This window comes from Vigna umbellata, chromosome 1 (assembly GCF_029865625.1).
Source record: "Vigna umbellata cultivar VRB3 chromosome 1, Vumbellata_1.0, whole genome shotgun sequence".
Classification (NCBI taxonomy): Eukaryota; Viridiplantae; Streptophyta; class Magnoliopsida; order Fabales; family Fabaceae; genus Vigna; species Vigna umbellata.
The window spans coordinates 55,964,579-55,981,252 of record NC_142165.1 but is presented as its reverse complement, the minus strand read 5'-3'; the positions used below and the strand labels follow the sequence as shown (position 1 = coordinate 55,981,252).

Below are 16,674 nucleotides of genomic sequence, written 5' to 3'. Positions count from 1 at the left end.
AATTTTCCATCATCTTTTCCTTCTTATTTGATCTTCTATTTATACACCTTTGATAATATTGTTGGTAGACGATGCTTATCCTTGAGATTTGGTGATAGTGTAGTCATTGGATGAAGCTTGTCCTCTTAATTTGACTTTTTGTAGCTTTTATCGTAGGTGGCAATCATAGGTTGATGTCTTCTTGTTAAAGCATACTTGCTTTTCAAAGCGTTATCAAAAGTAGATTAGACTATTCTTTTTTGCACGACTTTTGATGAATGAAACATTCCGCTAATGTCTTCTTCTTTATAACGTTTATTTTTTACTTGCATTGAATGGAATAGATGAATGCGTGTAGTAGATATCCTGCATAAAGTAGGATAGATGTCTACACAATAGATATGTCATTTTTCATATTTACCTTGTTTCTTTTAAACGTTGAGCATTTAAGACACTCAATGCTTGTTCAAAACAACCAAAGTTTTTATGTTTTCTATTGTTTGGTCATGATTTAACTGTTTGAGTTTTCTATTGAGAATACTAAATGTTTCATGAGAGTTTTATTGTTAAATGAGAGTGTGTTTGGTATGTGGTATTGTTTAGCCTGTAGAAGACTTTTTCTTAACTAGTGTTTGTTTGGTAGATACTTGTTATTTTCAAGATTGTGTTTATTGGAATGTCTTTTATCATGTGTTTAGAAGCAAGTTTTATTATTTTTGTGTGTTTACCAAACTCATCATTTTATGGTGAAAGTTTGTCTAGCTCGGTTAAAACATTTAGATTTTTCTATCTGACATGTTTAGCACGATGTTTTTCATTACATCGTTTGAGACTTTTTAGCATGCCTTCATCGTTTGACACTTTTATCAGCTACAACATATTGAGAGAATATTATTGTCTAGTACTGTAAGACTCGTTTTGAGCGCTTGGTGGTGGGTCTTGTTTAGCAAGATTCTCATTTTATATGAGTTTTTGGATTTTGAGATGTTCTTCCAAACACATCTTTCCAATCCTTCTATTTTTCAGCTATGCATAGAATTAGTTTGATCATCGTTTAGTGATGCTTGTCTAGTGTTTGTGTTTCCTATAGAGGTTGTTTAAGGATACTTCTTACAAAACCATTTGTTCCTAGCAGTTTTCTTTAATCCTTGTTTACCTATCTGCATTGTAGCTTTTATTGTCAAAACATTCTTTGGATTCCTAGTGTTTTGTTGTTTATATTTGTGAATTAGATTTCTTTAGCCCTTATGTTGTTTTATTTTATTTTATTGTTTTGTTGTCATCTCTTGAGTCCCAGTTTTTCCAATAGACTTGTTATGTAGACACCTTCTATTCTATATTTAGTGTTTCTATGCAACTTTTAGTGTTTTAACTTTAGTGAACTTCTTTTGTTTGTTTTTCTTTGTTTTTATTGTTTTACAATCTAAGACTATATTTAAGACTACTTCATTTAATATTGTTTGTTTAAACATCAAAACCAAAGATATTGTAGACGAGCTTTTCTTATCTCAACAATCTCTGCATTTTTATGTTTAACAAATATAAACGAAGAGTTTTACTTTTTACTTAGAAGATAGTCTAGTTGTGATTCTCTCGCCTTACTTATCTCCCTTACTTAAATATGCTTTATTTTATCTATGCCTTGTCCATACAATTTTAGTTGAACTTTTCTTCTTATTTGATTTAGCATATTTCTCTCCCTCTTATTTAAGAAAGATAAAAAAGTACAGAGAAATGCTTCTTGTATACAATACCTTTCCAGGTCTAAAGGTGAATAGTTTGAGGCTTCTAAGGATAGACGTAGTAGCAGTTCATTATAGTCATTATGAATTTGTTTATTAGATATCCATCGTCTTATTCGAATAACTTGTTTTAATGTTCTTTTCTTCTATTATATTTAGTGCTTTAGTATGGTTTTTATTGTTAGTTAGGGTGTTTGATGATTTCTGTATTTGATCTTGAGGAAATCATGGACTACAATTTTAGGTTGTCCTAGACTTGTGTTGTTAGGGATTTTATACATAGATTGTTTATCATATTATGAGGATTTTAGGTGTTTTTCCTAATTTTCTGATTTAAATTATCTTGACCTAATCTAAGTATTGATTGGTCAACAATTATCATATCATCATCAATTAGTTATCAACCAATAACGTAAATTCAAGAAGTTAAAATATATTAAAAATTTAAGTAAAACAAAACAGACAAAAGAAAAAGGAAATTCCTATGACATGTAATTTTAGTCGTTTAGTCCTATTTCCTTGAGAAGATTTTGAAGACGGTCCTCATGTTCCTTTTTATGCTCTTGCAATAGTCCTTCAAATCTAATCATCTGATGCTCATTATTTTCAGCGATCAGTTGTTTGACTTGATCGATTATTGCTTGCGAGAGGAGTCTTTAGGAAGAACTGGTTCAGATTTCTCATTCTTCAACTTCTTGGTTTCTTCAGATGCTTCTTCCTCCGCCTGATAACAGTTGAAAAACTGTTATTTTCATGCTTAAAGTTGATACTAAAAGCAACCTTTAGACTTAGAAACTAGCTTGAAATCATGCCTTTTGTTTATATTTTCAGAAATAAGAGAGCTGGACAGGTTTATGCTTGATTTAAGTGTTTTTGTGCAGGTTTTGAGGTGAATTTGGTGAAAGAAGTGAAGAATAAGAGAGAGGACATTAGAAAAGACAAGAAAGAGTGCAAAAAGGAGAAGTCGAAGGCACCGCTCAGCGGCAAACTACCGCTGAGCGGCACTCAAGAGGTGACGTTGGAACCGCTGAGGGGCAAAATGGCCGCTGAGGGGAAGAAAGAAGACGCGCAATCACCGCTGAGCGGTAAATACCGCTGAGCGGCACTTTTTGGGCTTGGACTTTTGTAATCTTTTGTAACTTTAGATTAGTATATAAGGGCTTGCACGTCCTATAGTTAGGCATCTTTGGCAGAAACGAGGCAAACACTCTCTCTTTCACCCCTTTGAAGGAGGATCTTGGATGCTAAGGCTACCTCTTCCACTTTATTGGGTTTATTCTTTCATACTTTCATTGTTATTCATCTAGGTTCACCATGAATATGGTGAACTAAACCTTGTATGTTTGTTGGGGAATCAAAGTAATCTCTTGAAGCTCTCATATATGGATTTGTTGAGTACATCTTTGAATTAAGACATATGCTTTCTTTCATCATTAGTTAGGGTTTTTCCTCTTTGCTCAATGCTTGCATTGTTTAACTCATTCTAATGCATGATTATTGGTTTTGTTGATACGGACACGTACGGGGAAATCTAGATCCGGGGAATTTCTCCCAATATTATACTGACAATATTATATTGGTTGCCTTTAAGCTCCTGCACTCATGAACTAATCATTAGGAATGCTAGGAATTGTATGAACTATTTGATTAGGGAGAAGCCATCTAGAATGGTACATTAGAGAGTGGCATTAACAATGATGATTTGAATGTTGAATTCCTAAAATATATGAGAGTGGATGAGATGAAATTGACCCCCAACAACATATTCATTCATATATTTCCTTGAAAGTGTTTATCTTTTGTCTTTGTCATTGATCAATTCATGCATACATATTTAATTTTCGTCTTTGCATATTAAACTTCAATTATTGTGTTATTAAGTCTTAGCTAATCAACAAATCACATAACTAAACTAGGCCGTGAGTCCTTTGGGAGAACGATACTTGGTCTTACCAAGTTTATTACTTGAAACGATTCGGTCATACTTGCCGATTGTGAAACAAGTTTGTGACATCATATTTTGGTGCTTACAAATTTGTCCATCACCGCCCTGGAGCGTTTTTTAGAGTCTTCAACAATCGTGCTGGTGTTAGAATCAATAAACTCATAGCGGGAGGTTCCCAGTTCTTTAAAATTTCCTCGTAGATAATCTATCCCTAGGCAATTCTTACTCTAAAGCAGATTTATATGGTAAGAGAGGATGTTGTTCATACCTATTTCTCCAAAACTTGTGATCTTATTCCCATTTTTGTTGAGATAACTTTCTCCTTATGATTCCTTTAGATATATATTTGATTCTGTCGTGGAGAGAGTCTAGTTTTTCATCCTTGTGACAGATACTTCTTTTAACCTCTTCATCCCATTTTCGTCTAGCTCCCTTGAGAGTGTTAGACGTTGCTCCCTTGAGAGTATTAGACACTTTTGTCATGAGATTCATGGTCTTCCTTTCCATCCAAATAAGTAACAACTTGTAAAACTAAAGAAAGGGAAGTGGAATAAGGATTTCTAAAGTTCTTTCCTTATCTAAATCTTAGATGGATTTGCTTTGTTAAATAACATTTACATTGTTTTGTAGGCCTTAAATAAAGGTTAAAGATCATGGACAATCAACCAAGGAAGCTTGGTGAGCCAAAGGAAGCAAGGGAATAAAAAAAGAGAAGAATTGAAGTGCTTTCCGGATTTGGACCATTACCTTCCGAATTAGGATAATAAAGGGACTTAGCTTCCGGATTGTAAAATCGCCCAACCACCAGAAGCTCGCGCTCAGCCATTTTTTACAGCTTTTTCATTTTGCACGTTTTTAATGTGTGCTTGGATGAACCTTGCGTCCCAAGCTCCTTAACTTCTCCAGCACACTTCATTTGGGATTCTTAGAAGTTTAGCAAAGTTAGAAATGAAGTCCTCTCTTCACCTATAAAAGAGATACTCTTCTCCATGTAAATCTCAACTTGAATGAGATATTGAAGTGTTGTTCAGATTACTCTAGACCTCTATTCTTCGAGTTCACCTTATTGTGATTGATTCAACACCTTCTCCTCCAGCTTCCTTCCCTCTTAGAAGGCCTTCTGAGCTTGTGAGGCTTCAAACACACACCAAACACACACGGAACCTTCCATCGAACACCTGGTGTGCACCTTTATTTTCACTCATCAATCCAATCCGATGCGTCACTTTGAGTCGTGGAGCTGCTTTAGCATGGAGCTTGGAGCTGCTTCCATCATTATACCTTTGATTGACTTACCCAAGTCATTTCTTATGCTTATGAGCATTGTCTCTTATGTGAGCTTTTCCTTCATCTGCTTTGTTTTACAACTTATGTCTTAAAGTTTTGTACCGATAATCTTCTAGAAGATTCCTTCATGTCTAGTGAGCTCATTCGTTGAGCGATCAAGATCAAGCTATTATACCTAGTGAAGAATTTCATTGTCTAGTGTCATCAGAATTTCTATGTATTTTGAGAGTGACACCCCGTGCTCTTCATTGTCTAGGATGGCTTGGTGGAGTCTAATAGAATGGTTGTTGTTGTGTTAGAGATTTCCCAAGACTTTGAGTTCCTTGAGGATCATTTGGACTTCATTTGGAGTGTCCTCTTTTGAGTTGTGACGAAGGATGTGTATTGACTTTTCAGAGATGCTAAGCCTGCTTCTTGATGACCTTGAGTAACCTTCGTATGTTGGAGGCAAGATGTTTGTTCCTTTTGCTCCTTGATGAGTCTGAATAGCTGCTTCAACTTATCTTTGTCTCCTTCTTGTTGTATTACTTCGACGAACATCAGCCTGTGTTTTTTCAATCCCTTGGACTGTTACCTTGAGTTCTGTTACCTTGAGTTCTGTTAGGAACTAGCTCAATGAGGTAGGCTCTAATACCAATTGAAGTTCGAAAAACACTAAAAGGGGGTTGAATAATGTTTCTCAACATTGTTTTCGAAGCTGATATATAGATCATGATTTGGATGATCTTCATGAGTCGCTTGAAACGACTTCATAAATGTTGGTCTGATGAATGCATTTATAGTTTCAGTTTTAGATTATCCTCCTAGTGATTAGGAAGGAGTCATTCTTAGCGTAGGTGGCTTGTGTTGAAGATGTGTATGATGAGGGATTAATTTTTGGATAGAATGATAACTTATAAATTAAAGCTTAACACAGAGATAATTTATATTGGTTCACTTAATCGAGCTACGTCCAATTCTCATCTAAGACAACTTAGAGAGTTTCATAAGATATTCAATGAAAATTTTGAGTGAGCCAACTTAAATTTGGCTCACTTAGTGAGCCAAATCAACCTAGCTCACTTATTAGTAAATCAAAAAAAAATATTTGAATCTGGTCTTGTCTACTACAAGTTAATGGATTAAATGAATTGGCTCACTAACTCACTTAATTATAAGTTTTTTTTAATTCTAAAATAAATAAATAAAATTATTTAAATCTAAATAAATTTCAATCTAAAATAATGTTAATATCTAGAGATAATTCAAAATAAAAAAATACAATACAATAAAAAAATCATCTTAAACTTCAAATACAATCCAAAATCAGGTATAAAAGGCAAAACAAATATGCAAAACAAATATGTATCTAACGTTAATACTTTTTGTCACTTATCCATCTATAAGATTATAGTGTTAAATGGATAAATTTACAATACAATAAAAAGAGTGTTAACTAATAAAATTGAAACATAAAATAATAATTAAGTGGATTAGTAAACCAACTTGACTCACCAGGAGTTTAACTGAGTGAGCTGAGTTCTTAGTTGATCGGATTTAAAATTAACTTATAAAAATTTTAATTTATTTTTTCAATCCAACCTGTTTTGACTATACTACTTTTAAGTTATTAGAATAAGATATTTTATTAATAAATTAATGTGAATTTAAAATCAGTATAAAATATAAACGTGAGGTTTAAAGAATATTTTTTTTAATCTTTTCAATTCAAGTAAAATCTTTCCTTTTAATGGATAAACTTTGAACAAGATTGAATTTTTTTAATTAATTTAATTTACAATTATCTAAATTAAAAAAAGGAAGTTTTAAATAATGAAAAATGGATAGATGGAAGTTGTCCAATTTTAAAGAAGGGAGAAACTTAAATTAACCAAGAAAATTGAAGAAACTTGCATTCACAATCTAAACTAAATAGAGCATGAGTATAACTAAGTCAAATTTGATATGAGAGAGTTGCTGCTATAAGAAGCATCTGAAACATTTCTCACTCATAAAATAGCATTGCTGCTCTTGAAACATGAACATTAAATAAGTAGATAGGAAACGGGACAAAAGATTCAAATTCTTCAGTTCAATGAAAATATTGGCAAAGATTACAATGTAGCTGTGATAGCAATACAAGAACCGTATGTTATGCATAATCACCCATTTCATGCACTATGCAGCAAAAATATCATGAAGTTCCCAATAAACTCTGCATTCCTCATCTTCATCCTTCACTATTAAAAAGCCACCAAAGTAGCAACTGAAATTAAATTGCTACACCCGAATGAAAAATCATGATCCAAAAATACACTTCATGCATCAACTAAATCTACGGCTCTGCTTAACCCTTGGCATCATGTGCACACGATATACCATGTTATAAACTATACTCAATGCACCACCCAACCAAGTACACAGCAAAAGAAGACTCTTCATGCAGAATGTGACCAAATCATCTATATTTTCCAAGCTCCATCTTCTTCTTGATTGTTCTCTGACCATAATATATTGATGAATCTATGATCCCTGCAACGGTAAATACACCTGTGCAGAAAGGTTGAAATGAATTTTTAATCAGTTGCGTGACATGAAAACATAGACGTCCCTGATGTAAAGACAAGTAGATTATGAATAGCAAAATCATTAAGTGAAAGTAGTACCTAGTTCATACTGGCTATTGATTACACTATTTTTCATTTAGAGCTTAACTTTGATGCATTGTGTTAGTGTAAAGATATTTATGCCGTCAACTAATCAAAAATCACTTTAGATATAGCTTTGAAAATTATTAGTACAAAAGTTCATAATTTTTAATCATATGATGAAAGTTGATAAGAAATTAATTTATCACCGTTATCTTTCTCTGCCATGAGAGGATAGAAAGAACAAGAAATTACCTCCAATAATTGCACAAATATTAGTTAGGAAATGTAAGAATGGAATATGTTCCTCTTTAAAGTTGACCTGCAACATAAAACAAATCAATTTAAGATCCAATACACTTTTTCTTTAACTTGAACTACAATATGCTTCTAACAGAACTATGAAGTCGGGTTCTTGGATTCTTCCACGCAAATAAAAGATAATGGATACATATTTATGTTGAATCAGCAGGATGTATCATAATTTAGGGACAATTTTAAATAAAGTACCAATATCAATCATATCGGCGCAATTGTAACTTGCAAAAACAATATAGCAACTTTAGTTCTATTTTGTGGTTAGCAGCAGTCTCAATAAAATTAGTCATTGAGATCATTGGCAAAAAGCTGCCACTGTTAGAAATGCCATATAGTTACCAAAAACAGTAGTCATATAATAGAAGTCTCCGTACTTTGAGGGTTGAAACTTGCTTGAATGTCTCAGCATATCACACTATTATCTTCATCTGTGTTTAGTCAATAACTTAGTCACACCCTGTAAGCTTTGACTTGTATACTTGTTTCCAAGTAACTCATATTATGTGTTTTAGGTAGAAGAAGGCTTCATTTTCAGTGGCTGTTAAAAAAAACCTAGTGCCTAGAATATCAGGATTATTTTTAGTCTTAGAATTACCTGACAAGAACTTGTATTAATAATACCATAACTTGACCTAATGACACCTTTAACAACTCTTTGCCACCCTAATAAATTATCACTAAAGTAGGAAAGGGATACAATCCTCAAGATATCTGAATTCAGTTTAGGGCAACAAATTGACTCTGAATATCTTGCGCTCATTGATAACTCAACCAGAATAACACGTAAATCAGTATCTTAGGTTCAAGAAACTGATACTGTTTGCAAATTATGTACAATGAACAAATGAAGTTTTGACTTGTGCAAGTGCTTTTATTTCGCAGCGTCTTAAAGAACCATTGGACTCAAGCAGTGATAATTGGTCTACACAAAGACACTGCACATTGTTTTCATCCTGTCAACATAATCCATTGAGATTTTCTTCCAGGTCATCCTATCAATGTAACAACTTCGCATCTCCAGAGAAACAAATCAGAACAATCACTAGCTAAATACAAGCTGATCAAAAATAAAAAAATAATAAAAACTCGCTAAATACAAAATCTTGCATTTTCTTCTTATTTCCCTACACTTACACCCTAGGGGTGTTTTCAAGTTGTTTTACATAGTGACAAGATTTTGAGAAAATTACATTCGGTTTGTGAAGTTTTGAGATCAAGTATTAATCCAAAGTTTTTAAGTTTAAGTGTTTATTTTAAATTTGATTACAATGCAGATGGAAAAGGCTTAACAGTTCCGAACTCCTTTGACTATAATAATTATGAAAGAAAATAAACTCTATGCTGGATCTGGAAGGGGGACTACTTATAAAATCATCGGCTTGTGTCCTTTTGAATCTATAGTAACAAGATTTTAAATAGAGACATGCAGCAAAAGTGCAAAAGAGGGCCCAATACACCCATTCACTATATGAGGAAATGTTTAAAAGGTTATCTTACAATTACAGGGAAAACAGAGACTTAGGCATGCCTGGCTGTGTCAAACTAAAGCAGAAAAACACAAACTTCGAGTCCAGTCAACGGAAGCAGAAAAGACATCAACATTATATGCAATTTGCTAGCAAAATTAGGCAATTTTACCTTGATTGGAGATATGTCGTAAAAGAAGAAAACTCCAGGAACTGCAACACCCAGCTCTGAACTCTTGAAATGCTCAGTCACGGAATACTGTGCAATAACATTTATTATGCTACTTAAGCACAATCCAATGAATCGTGAAATGACAGTATGTTCATAATATTAAAAATACCTGATTTGAATGGATAACACGACCTCTAATGTCTGTGTATATTGTAGGGACCACCTGCAATGTGTACACACATAGATGCCCAAACAAGTATCAAGCAGAGCATAATTTCATGCATAATATTCAAGAAGTTAGAAGAAAGCACAAATGATGCAACAATTTGAAGCAAATATTCAAAATGTTTTTGCTGGTTCTCTAGTAGCTTTGGCAAGACAAATACTGGAATATACTAAAGTTTGTAAGTGCAGGATGCTAAAAGATAAAAAAGAGAGAGAAAAAAAAAAATGCAATATCATCTCATAAGTGTAAGAGAGATTCGGATGATAACATAATTACAGTTCCATAACTAACCTTTATAAAATACTGGTACATGCCATGAGTCGGTCCTTGCACCCACTTTACCCTGCAAAGGATTAGAAGGAGAACAAAGTTAGGAGACTTCAAATGATTAAAAGAAAAATTTAGGCACGGTTTTTTTAGAAGGCTATCATTTGATGAGTATAATACATCACAAAATTTTGCAATCATGGTCAACTTAAATGCTCAGAGAGAAAAGAAAAGGTGAAAAATAAATTAACAATTTGCTGTTTCTGCAAAAGCAGGTCATTGCAAGGCTTCATTGTAACAAAATATGAAAATTGAAGTCTGTCTGTATGTGTATTATAGATGTAAAACCAATCTTAAACCTTCACCTAACAGCTTAAATTTTAGGTAGAGTTGGTCCTTAAAATGTATTGCATGTAAGTGGCCAATAGTTACATCAAATTTTATGTACATCATAATTAAGAGTTCTCTCCCCTTCCATTGCGTTTTCCATTTTCAATACGAACCTACTCTATTGAAACCAATACAAAAGTCAGAGGTTACAATTTCAAGACAAAGCATAATAGTTGTATTGTAGTGCAGTTATAACTTCTAAGCCAATGGATGTTTTACAATCAAAAGTCTGGTACCCTGGTTTCAGCTCTATATGTTGAGAGGATGGGAAAAACACATTTGTTCAATAGCCGAGTGAAAGGTTCATCTCAACATTTGCATGCTTCCATGTTCTCAACAATAGGGTTGAATAAAGTAACAAACAAATGACATTTGGCCTACCTTATACATGAAGTTATGGCTTAGTCATCAAATCTATTACAATCTGGTTGTTTATTATTTTTGAAGATTTCAAACGGCCATTTGGGAGAATGAGAAAACACATACATGTCCTTTTAGTGCCTTGCAAATTGCAACGTGAGGAAACATGCTTCACAATGACTGAAAACAAATTATTGTGCTTTTACAAGTTATAGTCTTTTAAATGGAAACTTGATTAAGTTTTAATGATAGAGGGGAAAAGTAATTTTACTTTAGAATCTCATTCTATAGCATTAGATTCAAATTTTACAAATCTCAGTATGTAAAACTCATGCCCACGTCCATCCTTGAAACCAGAAAATAAAGGCGTCAGCTGGAGAAGAAAATTACCCATCAAGAGGATTTACCAATCCAGGGAAATGGTGACCAAAACTTAATTTGTTGATCCGATGGCTTATCTGCATCATATTTTTGAAAATCAAACACGAGATTACAAGGAAAGGAAAATCATCAAAACTATATCAAAGTTTTCAAAATATGATAAATAATTCAGGCAAAGGACAACTAAAACCTGTTCAGTCTTACATTATAATGATTATCCTGTAAAGCAAGAAGATCAGCAAGAAATATAGCAGACTGAAGAAAGCTTTTCCCGGTTGCAAAATGAAAATTTCCTGCCACTTTATTAACTTCAAGAGATCCTTGAATATTGCATCCTTCACCTTCTTCATCCTTTACCCTTTGCACGTAACCTTCTCTTTGACACTAAAACAAAACCAAAGCATCAGAATGCAGTATACCTCCTACAAATTCAAGCAAGAGGACAAAGTACACAAATCCAGTACAATTAACACAAATGTCAGATTTCATCAGCCAAGAACTCCAATACATGCTATATAATGGATCGAGGATCTATAGAATAAGGTACAGCGAAGCCTTCTCATTCCTGTTGTTAGCCTCCTCATTGCATCCGGAAGTTTTCATAAATTATAATAAATGTGCTTCAAGCAACAACATACATAAAACAAGTAAAACCTCTCAAGTGTGGCATTTGAATCCACAGAAAATGCAAGTGCTTATTGTGTAATAGAAAGAGAGTATCAAGCCAACCTGATCAATCAAATCCATATTTGTCAGAGCCCACCCCTTTTTCCTATATGCTTCACGAACTTCTTCACAAGAATTACAACAGTGTTCATCTGACTGCATGAGAATGAACAAGAGAGAAACCATAGACATAAAAGAAATCATTAAACAATTGAAGAGTACAAGTTGCGCTGACAAAAGTGTCAAATACACAGAAAAATATAAGTTTAGAAAGCATATTAAACCACACAAATTAAAGCATTAATTAAAATAATGTATAAAACAGGTTTAGTTGTTTTGAGGGACAAAAATTATTTGTTTTAAAATTTGAACCCTTAGCACTAAATTTGAGGGACAAAAATTATTTGTTTTAAAATTTTGAAGACCAAAACTGAATTCACCCTTCAGATACCAAAAACATAGTTAAGCCTTTTTCCCACTATATTATCTAATCATATAAAGTCATAAACTGTATTTTCCCTTATATATTAGACCAGGGTTTGAAAACTATAACCTAAGGTTGACAGTACTTTATACAAAAAGTAGACCAAGGCACAAAAGTTATCACACAGGTAATAGTTAGAAATTTTACAAGCTATCAACCCATACAAAAACTGAGGGTAAAAACACTTATGGTCTTTTAATGTATTTCTTTCGATGAGGCATGAGCCTTTTGGCACCTCCTATGATAAGCATCAAAAACTCCCAAGAACCTTGAGGACACTCTTCACCCTAGATTACCTAGTTTAGATCCAAAAAAATTTATAGTCAAATATCTCACCCAATTATGTCACCACAACCCTTGATACCTAATTTCTCCCTTCTTTTTTCATAAAATCCTTAAAACCTTAACACAATTAAAAAAAATGTATTGAACATCAAAGTTTTGACAGTCACCACATTGAAACCAAAACATGTTGTGATAGTTACAAAAACTATAAGAAACATGAGCTAATTTAAGTATAGTAAATGGTCAAAGGTACCTCTTCCGCACCAAAACATGAACCACAATACTTCTCATCATGTCCAAGTCTGCCACCATGTTTTTGTAAGGGTCTCTCAATCTGCAATAGAAGAGATATACAGGAAACAAAAATGAAAATTCTTTAGACATGAATAGTGATCTTTGCTTCAAAATGACACAAAAACTTAGCAGAAACAAGGGGTACATAGACATTTACAACAGTTGACTTTAATTTATGCCAGCCATCATTGGTAATGAATTCAAGAAGTACAAACCAAGATCCAAAAATAAAATCTCATCAAGGCAAAAACAACAGGCGATCAAATACAAATATATACAACTCATTACTGTGTATAATACCCAGATCAAAACAAATTACAAACAACTCAAACCAGAGAACCTTCTACTTCCTATAAACACTAAGCACTAAAAAGGACATTATTGACTTGGGAGAACAAACATAATACTGGAAAAGCAATCTACAAGAAAAATTATCATAGAAACACAGAAAAACAATGTCAAACCCAATCCAACCCAATTAATAAGAGTCCTTTCTGAAAAATGAATTATCAGTCACGTTACAACCATCCTTTCTAAAGGTACTTTTTCCAGCAGACACTCAGGATCCCACATAAAAGTCTGTTAAGAGCTTCATTCATTAATATGCAACAATCATGTTATCATCCATATTCCCTTCCTGCCTTGAGTAACGAAGCTTGTATTCATTTTAAAGTACTTTCACATTAAATGTCGTTGATAGCTAACATGAAGAATTTAACAGGTCAGAACCTCTATTCTACTAGTCATCCCTATAAATGTAAGAAACAAAAGTGCAAGGCCTTTCATTTCCAAGCAGCTCAGTGCAATATTAAGTCATAGCTAATATGGTTCTCTAATACTACAAAAGTATGAAAATGTTTCAGGCTAGCATTTCTATTAACAATAATTCCTATTAATTTGTATTAGAAGACAACAGAATTATAAATAAGGTGGCCTTATCTCACAGCACAATCAATGAACTGAGCCTCTAGATCTACCAAAAACTAAATTTTCAATAAAATCATTTAAGTACAATCTTCTATCATGGTTTCTCCTAAAGTTAACATCAATCATCCTCTATAACTTTTAGCTGGACTATCTTCCATTTGATGAACTTTTCCCATATTTCCAAACCACCTTCAGCTAAGTTTAGTCATCTTCTCAATAGGTGCTTGCTACTCAAAATTTCCGCCTTTCTAGTATATCCACTCATTTACCTCAACATTCTGATTTCAACAACACTTTTCTTTTAAAACCCAATATTCACTAATATAAAACAACAACAACAACAGAGTCTTAACCCACTAGATGAGATCAGCTACATAGATCATGCCTTACTCAATTCAGTTAAACTAAAGCTTCAACAACATTATTTAGCCAAAGATCCCTTAATGATTTCCTCCAATGTCCATTTTGGTCCCTCAATGGGTGTTACACCAATCTTTCCTTGTATATAGTCATTTCCTATTATGTCCTTTCTTCTATGACCACACATCCATCTTAACATTCTCATTTCTGCTATTCCCACATTTTTTGTCATGCTGTCCTTTTAACAGCATTTACCACCATATAGTATAGCTAGACATGTAGTTGTGGAAAATAACTTGTCTCTGAGCTGTGTAGGTGGTACCTTGCAATCACACCAATAATCACTACTGTTATAGTGAACTAACAATTGGTATATTTGAAAAAGTCTTTAGTAAGAAGCTGCACTCATTTGAGCATAGATATTGAGTTCAAGCTTGAAAACACACAAGATGTATGTTGCAACCTTTAAAAGTAAATCACAAATATAGTCTAAAGGCAAGTTAAGAGTCAAATAGATTAAATTCTATGACAAACACAAAGCAAACAACATTTGTGAAGTAAAAAAGAGTCAGGGTATTTCAGCTAACCTTTGGTGCACCAATTCCATCCTTCCTCTCTTCTACCACATTACCATTAGCATCAATTCTTTTCTTCACTATATTATGTCGCTGCAAATAGAAATAGTAGTGTGAATAATATTTAATAACTAACAATGCTATGAACATGAGACTCGGGGAATGATAGAAAAAGAAGTATAAATATGCAATTAGAATTAGAGGAACTGAAAATTAATTGATAAGATGCTAATGTAAGCAGAACGTACTATGTCAAGGTGCTGCTCCCCACTAATATCCATTGCATCTAAACTGAGTATTGAACATCGAACAGCAGGAAAAGTGACATCAAACTGCATTTAAAAGGGAAAAATGAGTTAAATTTTTAGTTTTAAAAGGTAAAGTCAATATTAAGAAGACTGATGCTTGAAGACTTAGAAGATATATGAAGGTACAAGGCCAATCAAACCAGATAATGGCACCTATACAAGTTCTATTGAAAGAAAATCACTAAACAAATAAATGATTCATAGATTGGGCTTGAAATATGAAGATCTGAACAAAACTCAAAAAAGGTACACTGCAAATATATAACAACAATAATTACATTGATGTGCAAGGTATCTCCTCTTGAAGTATCCACCAAAAGCGTACTCTCTGTAACTGTATAGAGATATAAATCTGCAACCAAAGGTAACAGATAATATTATAGAAATTTAATAGGAAAGATAACAGTCACAGATGCAGGCAAAAAAGCAATCATTCAGAGAAAAGCCAAGCTAGCTCATTTAATATCACTCATTTTTTTTCTACGACTGGGTCTTTTATCCCTAAATAAAACTAGCAATAGTTAAATAACAATTATATAATAATTGCAGAAAATAAACTTAACTGGATAAATCTTAAAAGTGTGATACTAGCATTAGACCATCACTGATTTATGCCAATAATTTAGAACATTACTCGTGTCATACATATCAGGATTATATTATCAGAATATTTTCTGTGACATGAATCAGTTATATGTCATCAATGACATTATTGAATCAATGGATCTAGGTCCTTATTGCCTTGGAAATCTCAACTATCAACCATCAATTTATTATAAACATGGAAAATGGTCGAAAGAGAAAGAAGATGAAAAACAAAACATCGTTCCACCTAGAAAGAAATCTTCCTTTTCCTAATTCCTAAGTTCCCCAACCACTCAATGAAAATACATTACAAATTCAGCTCAATGCAACAAAATTGCTGAGCCCAGGACACACAGATTAACACAACTTTCTCAACACCCGAAAATCAAATCCCCACTTTAAAATTTCCCACCTTTCCCAACCAGCCAACAAAAACAAGTCAAAACTCCAATAATCAACAAAAATTTAAAGGAAAAGAAATACAAAAACAGGAGATGCAGGCCATACTTAGCTCGGAAAAGAAGAGGAAGAGCATGACAGCCGCGGAAACGACGGTGACGACGCCGCCGGCGAGCGTGCGGCTGTAAAAATCTTCATTGACTTTTGGGTAAGCGTCCAAATTGCGGAGCCTGTTGAAGACTTTATCCATGGATGGTCGCCGAAACCTCACAAGCACCCACCTTTCAGAGAATATTATACTATGAACGGCGCTCCGTCACCAACGGTGGCCGGAGAATGGCGCGTGGGGGAAGGAATGGGTTGTTGTAGAATGAAGAAAGAACGAAACAAACACGGGATCATATGACCTCTTATTCAAGGTCAATTTAGTCAAACATGCCGTCTAAAACCCCTTTTAGTTTTCACAAATAAAATTTGAATGATCGGTAAAAATTGAACATTTTAAATTTAGAAATTAATTCTCAAAATTATATTTAACCGATTACGGCTGTCTCAGAGTGGATAAAAAGAAATTTTCGAATTTACGTTTAACAACCACAATTAGCGTATTAACTGATTTTTCGTTTCTTAA

At 33.4% G+C, this 16,674-nt stretch overlaps 1 protein-coding gene and 1 long non-coding RNA gene across 2 annotated transcripts; one reads left to right on the top strand and one right to left on the bottom strand.

The window, feature by feature from the left end:
- Positions 1-3,772: 3,772 nt before the first annotated feature.
- Positions 3,773-5,864, top strand: LOC148205811 (uncharacterized). Its single transcript, XR_015785775.1, has 2 exons — positions 3,773-3,911; positions 4,297-5,864. It is a non-coding gene; the product is annotated as an uncharacterized LOC148205811 (long non-coding RNA).
- A 1,135-nt stretch (positions 5,865-6,999) lies between these two features.
- Positions 7,000-16,461, bottom strand: LOC124820898 (uncharacterized). Its single transcript, XM_047292683.2, has 13 exons — positions 16,152-16,461; positions 15,338-15,411; positions 15,000-15,083; positions 14,764-14,844; positions 12,849-12,929; positions 11,890-11,982; positions 11,365-11,544; positions 11,170-11,237; positions 10,054-10,105; positions 9,706-9,759; positions 9,537-9,623; positions 7,836-7,902; positions 7,000-7,482 (listed from the first exon to the last, which is right to left on the bottom strand). The coding sequence occupies exons 1-13, from the start codon at positions 16,291-16,293 to the stop codon at positions 7,391-7,393; spliced, it is 1,155 nt and encodes a 384-aa protein (XP_047148639.2). The 5' UTR covers positions 16,294-16,461; the 3' UTR covers positions 7,000-7,390.
- Positions 16,462-16,674: the final 213 nt, after the last annotated feature.